A 9,195-nucleotide genomic window follows, 5' to 3' on the forward strand; every position below is an offset into this window, starting at 1 on the left:
TTTTTTATTTTAACTTCAATTATCTTAACAAAGAAAGGCAATTTTTTTTTATTTAAATTAAAGACTTAAATTGCTGAGTTTGACTTGAATTGTTAAGGACTGTGTAGGATTTAAAAAATTCTACAGTAGTGTAACTTCTTAATATGATATACAGGTTGAGTCATTTATTCTTTAAAATGAAAGTACTTTACGAATGTTCCTAAATTACATTCATGAAGAAAAATAAAAGATAAACATTATCTTTATTTCTCAGATCTTGGTTTCAATAAATAAGTTATGGGCATTTTTAAAATATAAATGATATTTACCAGAGCAAGAAAAATAGTCATAAAAGTTATATAGCAGTGTTTCCATAATTAGTTTCCAACAATAGATATTTTTTTAAATATAAGTCATCTTTCTTATAGTTTTCATGATAACTTCAGAGAAATTAAATGACATACATAAATAACACACTTTGGTATCTAAAGAATATAAGATTTAGCTGAAGCAGTAATTTAAAAGCAAGTAATTATATACATCTTAAAACTTATCTTTACAAATAAATAAATAGAATATACAAGAAGCATAACATGTAAATAAATTATCACAGGTCAGAAATACACAGTTTCAAAATAACACAATCTACCTAAAAGCATATAAAATTTAAAAAATACTCAAACAAGAAATTTGTGAAAAGTATATTCACTTTTTTTAAGTTTCAACATAGATGTTGTATGCAATTTGACAAATGCTGAAAACTTATGAACAGCAGTTTTTAAATAAAATAACTTTAAGCATAGTCCATTTTAAATAAAATTGCTATTGTAAACAACAGAGTACATTTTTAACTAGCTTATTACTTCGCAATTAAAAAAGCAAAAAAAAAATATTCAAAAACATTTCAATTGTAATTTTAAATGGGTGAAATTTTCAAAACAAACAAAATTGATTAGGTTCAAATAATCTTGTTTTAAAGTATGTAAATAATAATAATTTAAATCAAGGAATCATGACTTAATTTTTCAACAGCTTAATATATTTTAGCACAGTACTTAAAGCAAAGAATGTTTCGAGACTGGCTTTTGTTTTATTTTTTACTTACTAAAGCCTACTTACATCTAAGCAAATAACTACAAACATTTGCTGCTCAGATTAATAATGCCATCAAATTCAGTTATATAAAGGTCAGTGTTCGGTCAACTTACATAATTTGAAATAGAGTTGATATGATCTGTATGATCCTTTTCCAAAATAAGTTTGATTTCAGTTGAACAACATCTACCCTAAACAATATTCAAGCTTTCAAAAAGACTAATGCTTAAAGGGAGAAACTTTTTATCCGAGTTAAATATTAAAATTTAGATGAATAACTGTTAAAATTCCAAAGAAAACTAATTTAGTTCAAAACAGAAGATAATCATATTTTAAATAAAAAATGTTACATGCAACTTTGGTATTATAAGGTTATGCATAAATTGAATGTTCATGAACAAACAACTGTTTTATGTTAAAAATTATGTCAACTGTTTCTTGCTCACTCATCTGTTAACTTCTAAGGGTACAAAATTTCACAGCATGCTGAGGAGAGAAAAATTGCAACTTATACTTTTTACTCTAGTATGTTGTTGTTTCTAATCCCAGTTGGGATAGCGGAGCTATACCAGATCTATGAAGCCGCGAATCTTCAAAAAATCGAGGAAAAGGAGAGGTCTCTCAAGAACCTCTTCGATGGCGAAATTTACTCTAGTATAATGTAAGTTGATAGCTAAAAATATTAAAATGAAATAAATTCTTTCAGCAAGTTATTTAGAATTTGGTATTATTCCCCTTCTTGGAATTTCATACTTTAGTATGAAATTCCAAGACAACTACGATCTTAACACCTTAAATAATTTTAACCTTCTTTACATTTCAATAAATCTTAAGTGATGGTACAAATTTATGAGACAAGAATGTATGAATAACAAAAGAACTTAGCAGTTATAATATTAGTACAATAAAAATTGATTTTCAAAATACGCTTATAATGAGAAAATTAAACGTTATATAATAGAATTAAGTATACGAAAATTGCAAACTAATGCAATAAAATATAAAAGCCATTTGTTATGCTAACTCTACCAGGAGACATAAATAAACTGATAGAAGTAAAATTAGTTTACCTATTTACAACAACAATAATTGCTCATTCCATTTCATAAATATTGAAGTAGGCAAGGGAAAAATGCATTAATGAGCAATACAAAGAAAGAACAACAAAGGCATTTATTAGTGTTCAGCAAATAAGAAATACTTGTTTTTAAATTAAATTATACGCAAAGAATTATTGTACAGTTCACTCAAGGTTTCAATTTAAAATTTTATCAATGGTACTAAAAATAAAAGATCAGAATGATTTTTAAAAAATACACATGAAAAAGTGACTAGCTATACCTCTACATATTGCAAAAACTTAATTTAAATTATTTCATTAAAATATAATTAACTTATCATAATACTATGATGTCATTATTATCGAAACTTATTGGCTCCAGAGCCATCAAACACTTAGAACTGTAATCGTTTGCATGTAAGTAAACATTTAAGGTACACTCGGTACAATGTGCAATAAAGCGAACAAAAGGTCTAACATCACCTTCATTAGCCAGTTGTAAAGTGCGAAAGTAATAATTCCGCTCATTGTTCCTGATAATAACAGGAGGATAGCCATATCTCATTAGAATCATGTTCATAATCAAACGTGCTGTACGTCCATTTCCATCTACGAAAGGATGAATGTATACCAATTTATAATGAGCTAAAGCAGCTTGTTTAACTGGATGTAATTGCAAGAACTCATAAGATTGAAGCCATTCTACAAACTCTTGCATTAAATATGCAAGCTCTGATGCACGAGGAGGTGTATGCTCAGCAACAAATACTTGAGATTGACGAAACGAACCACCAATTAAAGGCTTGACATGACCTAAAACCAATTTATGAACTTCTAATATGTCAAAAACAGTAATTACATCTTTAGTGACTAATTGTTTATCAATATATCGTAGAGCTGATTCAACACCAACAACTTCCATGTGTTCAGTTAGACTTTTACCATTAACCGGCAGACCTGTTTCAATAACCATTCTTGTATCTTCTAAGGACATTGTATTTCCTTCAATTGCAACAGTGTGATAAATATGCTGGAAATAGAGCTCCTTTTTAAGTCGATTTAAAGATGGATTGTTGTGGTTCAGTTTGATTAACTCAATATGTTTTTTGTCTATTCTTTTAAGTTCTTTCTCATCTAATTCGTTAACTAATGGTGAAGTTCGCTTTCTATTCACGAGTGCACGAGAATGTTCAGGACTCACTGTTAGGGCTCTGAAAAACATCTGGTCAGCTTTAATAAAATCTTTTTCTCTTTCTTCAACAAATTCTCCATAATGGTTGAGTACATCCGGATGAAGAGGTTGTAAAGCTAAAGCATGATGGAACAATTTTTGTGCTTTCTCAAATTTATTAGATTGCTTCATTTTCAAAGCCATTTGAACAGCAGACAAAGCTTCATTCTCTGAAATAAAAAAGTTTTATTTAGATACTATTATTTAAAAATATACTAACAACATATCAGTTTCAGTACAATAGCTTGCAATCATTAACTAGGTATGAATTTTTTAATCATAAATTAAAAATATATTACAAGTAGTATTTATATTATTTTGGGAATATAAAATAACATAAATACCATCTATATATAAATTATTATGTTACATAAATTTCAATATAAAACTAAAATAACTATTTTTTTCTTAAAAAATGAATGTGAAAAGCTATTAACTTCTAAGTACTACTACATTAAAATTTATTAATTTAAATTGAATCTATTTTTATGAAGCCAGGATAGCTTAGTTAGAAGGGTCCTAGAGGTGAGTTCGATCCCTGCCGGCCAGAGGTGAATGGTGTACGTTAAATCTGTCGGGTCACAGTCCTCCATGTTCCCATAATAAATCATATCTCTGGGGGTACTAAATTGGAAATTGAATGTTCTCTGGTTCAGATTAGAATCTGTGAATGGGTCCGCTCCCGCTCTGTACACAGGCTGCGACGTGTGTATGGCTAAAGTCGTATTCTCAGCCATAGATGGGGCTACTGAAAATAGGAAACGCACTCTCTGCTTCAAATTCTCATAGCTTCACCAAGCAGGGTTGCTGGTATTGAAAGTGACATTATCAACAACACTATTTTTATAATACGCAATGAACATTGGCATAAGTCATTTTTAGTTTTTCTAGTTTGTCCAGTTTCTTCTTTCAGAGCATAAGACATCCCATTAATGGATTCAATCTTGTCCTTGAAAAAACAATTTTCTTCAAATTAAATTCCAAGACTGATTTTTTAGTTTTGTTTAATACTACAATATTTTGAAGACTTCATAAGAAATTTTATGAATCAGCAGTATAGTTAAACCTAAAAGCCCCCAAGTAATGCATACGTAAAGAGATAATTATTTGTCATATAACAGAAATAATTGAAAAATACATCATCATTTAGTAACAAAACACAAGTTATATTTTATTTGAATATAGGAAAATATATACAAATAATCAACACGTTGTCATTTTTAAGAACATTTTTGGAAATGACCCTACATAAAGAGATATTCTCCTCCCTCCCTCATGTAGTTATTTTCCTTATGACAATTTTTCTTGCTTTTGGCATATTTTACAAAATTAATACTTTAATATCGATCGAATTCATATTTTGGATATATTTCTGTATCGTGATCTGGTGCACCAACTACAATCGTCAAATGAATTTTAAATGTGCAATTTTTTTATTTAAAAAAAATTAAAGATTCGCTCAAGGGTGGTTACGAGTTTTACTTTTTAAGTTGTTCCCTTTCTATATTTTTTAAATATAATTTTCTTTTCAAGGGTTGTTGACAGAAATCGTCAAGGACTGACGATTACTCTGCCATAGATCACAATATGGAAATTTTTCTCATAAGTTTTAATACGTCAAAATTATTAATCTTAGACTTACAATATTGTGTGAGCAGATATATAAATATATCTGCTTTCAAGCAAAAATTTTATATAAATGTTTTTATGGTATACATACCAAAAAGTTCTTTTTCCATGGAATTGGACAGAATATCAAGAGCTATAGTCAATAGCCAAAAAAATTTGTGACAAATGTCAGACCTTATAAACATTGCCTTGGGAACAGAGGCGTTTTTTTTCCCTTTTCTTTTAATAATTTAGGGAAATGTAACAGACTCTTTCAATATTGATACATATTTACACAAACTGATATCGTTAATAAAACTATCCAGTTCTTGTACTCAGACTTAGAATAAAATCTATAGAAGTTTACCAGGAGGTAACTGTGATACATTTTTTAACTTACCCGTTTCGTGGTGCATAAATATATTATATATACAGTGAACTCTCGCTACTACGATATCCGATACAACAATAACTCCCTCTATTACGATAATGTTCCGTGGTCCCGCCAAACTTGCATATGGATTAATGTTATCTTCCTCTCAATATAACGATATTCTCTGAAGCAGTAAACCTCTGTAAAACGATTTTTTTTTTCAAATTTCAACATTATTTTCTTTTTTTTTTTATTGGTTTTCAAATAATGTAAAATGCCTTTTTGTCATCTTTTACCATTTTTTTCAACTTTTCTGATAAAAGGGTCACTGCTGGTTATGATCTTTCACTCCACTGTTATTTCTTTTCACATCAGAGAATGGCTTTTGTATTCAAATTTCATTCCCCCACTGTTGAGGTACTTAGACCACCCTAAGAGCTTCATGTTTTAGAATTGCCTCCCTCAGTTCTTAAGAAATCACCATTGTAACATCATGAGTCATAAATGACCACACACATCACAGTAATACCTGCTACCCTGAGAAGGTACTGTTTCTGTAGAAGGTGGGTGGAGCACGTTTATTGAAATTGAGGAGGAGAAAAAAATGTATACTGACCATTGGTCATCATTCATCACTTAATCCCTGATTTAAACTACACCTGGTGTTTTCATGAGCTAGCGCAAATTCTACGATCAGAGCTTTTCGCATTTAGTGCTGCTAACATTTTCAACTTGGGGAGTCTTCTGTGTATTGGATATTTTTTACTAGTGTAATTTAGCATAAGATGGCAGGGAGAGAGCAACTTTCATTTCAAGATAAACTTAACGTTATTAAAGATATTGATGATGGAATGAAACAGGTTGATGCAGCTAGAAAATACGGATTATCTCAATCTACAGTTGCAACGTTTCTAAAGAAAGGAAAACAGATCGAAAATACTGTAAGTTCAAATTTAATTAATCCAAAGCGTAAACGACTAAAAGTCGCATGGTTTCAAGAGATGAGAGCAACAAATATCCCGATAAATGGGCCCTTGTTATGCAAACAAGCACGTAAATTCGCAGTAATGCTAGGGAACGAAACTTTTAAAGCTAGTAATGGTTGGCTAATGCGTTTTCGGGATCGACATGGAATAACTTTCCAGGAAGTTCACGGAGAGAAAAAATCTGCTCCGATTAACGAAGCAAATGAATGGAAGCAAGAGAAGATGACAGATATTCTTCAAAAGTATAAACCAGAGAACGTTTATAACGCAGATGAAGCTGGGCTGTTTTTTCAACTCCTTCCCGATCGAACATTGGCATTTAAGGGTGAAAAAAAATCAAAAGCAGAGATTGACTGTTCTTCTGTGTGCCAATAGCACAGGGACATACAAAATGCAACCTCTTGTTATCGGCAAATCATTAAAGCCGAGGTGTTTCAAGAATGTGAAAAGTCTTCCCGTGTAATATAAAGCCAATAAAAAAGCTTGGATGACTTCTAAGTTTTTTTCTGAATGGTTGTTTATGTTAGATAAAGAAATGAAAAGGAGGAAGAAAAAAATTGCTTTATTAATTGATAACTGCACCGCTCACACCTCAATTCCAAAACTACACAGCGTCGAAATTGTTTATTTCCCGGCCAACTGCACTTCGATTTTGCAGCCACTCGACATGGGCATAATCAAGTGTTTCAAAGGATACTACAGGAAGCGTTTGGTTGAATCGATACTTGTCAACATCGAAAATAAAGTAGAAGATCCTTTTAAAACTGTGAATGTCAAGGAAGCATGTGATATTATTGCTGGTAGTTGGTGGGAGGTAACAGAAAAAGCTATTCAAAATTGTTGGGAAAAGGCCGGTTTGTGAGTCTTGGAAGATGAAATTGTTTCTAATAGTGAAGAAAATTCCACAGACAGTGATCTTTCAGATAATCAAGAATTTGTTTTGAATCTTCAAAAATCTTTATCCCAACTTGAGGAAAAAATGGGTAAAACATATGGTGTTAACGTGGAGGACTATTTAACTGCCGATGACGATCTCACAATTTTCGCAGGAGTTAGTGATGAAGAGATTCTCTCTGAAATTACGGATGAAATGGAAAATAATGATGAGGAAGAAGATGTTGATGATGACCCATGTGTATCACAGTCCGTATTGTCACCCCATGAAGCTCTTCAATCCGTAAAATCACTAAAGACATTTTTCTCAAGTCTTCCATTCACAAATGAAAATCATTTTCGGGCATTGGACTCTATGCATACTTTGTTGGTTGGCTTAACAGTCAGAAAAATTAATAAACAAACAAAAATATCAGATTTTTTTCAATAAAAATGTTTTTTTAAGGTAAGTTTACAATCTTATGTTCTGTATTTATATCCATTTTTTTTAATGCTTAACCGTAACAAATTCGTTCGCAAATTTATTTTTTCGATAATATATAAATATATTTATAGTTAATGAATATATAACATTAAATTTCAAAAAATCTTATTGCGTCCCAGAATTATGTGGGCCCTCGATATAACAATATATCCCTCTACAACAATATTCTTATTTGGTCCGCAAAATATTGTTGTAGCGAGGTTTTACTGTATATATATTTCTTTTTTTTAGCGTCCAGTTTTGGCCAAAACTTGGCAACCAATTTAGCACAGCTATCAATATGGAAAATTTTTTATACTACAGATATTACCTAATGTTTTCATATGTATTTGAAAGTTTGGTTGGGATATTTTATTAAATATTACAAAAAAGTCTATACATTACATACCAGTTCCTTTTGCTTGATTTCTTTGACTACGTCGTATAACGGGAACTTTGTTGATTTGAATTAAATCTTCGGTAACGGCTATGTCAGATTCATCGGGAAGAAATAAAGTTGAATCATCTCTTTTTCGAGAAGAAGAAAAAATATTATTTCCATTGTATGGTGCTGGATCACTAGAATCTACAGGATATTGATTTTCATATAATCTCAATTCTAGATTAGAGGTATAAACATATGAATCGTCATCTTCTTCCAATAATTTATGCTTGTAAGAGAATTTATCCTGCTGATCTTTATGTTCGTAGTATTTGTAAAATGTTGGATGCCAATAGGAGAGGCTTACTATGATGAATAAAGCTGTAAACGCTAATATGAAAGATATGCTAAACACGCATAATGTTGTTTTACCACATCTATGAGAATACAGATTAAAAAATAAGCCCTGTGATAGTCCTGCATATTCTACAACTTTTCTAGTAATATACGCCATAATACCATTCATCTTAAATCTAAAATTGAACCTGATCTAACTTTTAAGAGGATTTTAGGAAAATATAAAAATTTTAGGAATTCTTCAGCTAAAAACTAATTTCCGTGTCAAGAAGTGCATGTCGCACATTTTTTGACAACATAAACAGAGCACTTCATACTTGTTCTAGAAATGAATTGCCTTCAGAATCAGCGGAAACGTCTAAACTTTTTACACCTTTTTCTCAGTTGTGCATGTAAAATATACCACTTGTTTCATACGGTATTTTTAAAAGTTGATAAAGATTCATCATTACGAACGCTTAACCATGACGTCATTTTCCCTGAAAAAAATGTGTAGTTAGCGCATGCGCAAATTAGTCAATGTTTCGCAAATTGAAACGCGTTCAACTACCTATTTTTGCTTATTTGTGATTCATATGAATTACTTTAGGATTATTTTCGCTGCAAAATTCAACCTGATTGACGCGCCTGCGAGTGTTTCTAAACTACAGTGCTATTCGCGATTGCAACGCTCGCATACGCCATCTGGGGAGAAGACCGGTCCGAATCCTTCCCTCTCCTCCTCTTTTCAGTTGTATAGAAATGTACTACGATATTTTTCCTTTTCT

At 30.9% G+C, this 9,195-nt stretch overlaps 1 protein-coding gene across 1 annotated transcript; it reads right to left on the reverse strand.

Moving 5' to 3' along the window:
- Positions 1 to 223: 223 nt before the first annotated feature.
- LOC107452652 (protein adenylyltransferase FICD) lies at positions 224 to 8,907 on the reverse strand. Its single transcript, XM_016069196.3, has 2 exons — positions 8,099 to 8,907; positions 224 to 3,535 (listed from the first exon to the last, which is right to left on the reverse strand). The coding sequence occupies exons 1-2, from the start codon at positions 8,595 to 8,597 to the stop codon at positions 2,472 to 2,474; spliced, it is 1,563 nt and encodes a 520-aa protein (XP_015924682.2). The 5' UTR covers positions 8,598 to 8,907; the 3' UTR covers positions 224 to 2,471.
- Positions 8,908 to 9,195: the final 288 nt, after the last annotated feature.

The sequence above is a fragment of the Parasteatoda tepidariorum genome, chromosome 1 (genome assembly GCF_043381705.1).
Source record: "Parasteatoda tepidariorum isolate YZ-2023 chromosome 1, CAS_Ptep_4.0, whole genome shotgun sequence".
Lineage (NCBI taxonomy): Eukaryota > Metazoa > Arthropoda > Arachnida > Araneae > Theridiidae > Parasteatoda > Parasteatoda tepidariorum.

What these genes read in the sequence shown, in the direction of transcription:
- LOC107452652 (XM_016069196.3), bottom strand. Translation starts at nt 8,597, where the DNA reads ATGAATGGTATTATGGCGTATATTACTAGAAAAGTTGTAGAATATGCA. An exon ending in AAATCAAGCAAAAGGAACTG is followed by an intron (nt 3,536 to 8,098) that starts GTATGTAATGTA and finishes TTTTTATTTCAG; the next exon opens with AGAATGAAGCTTTGTCTGCT.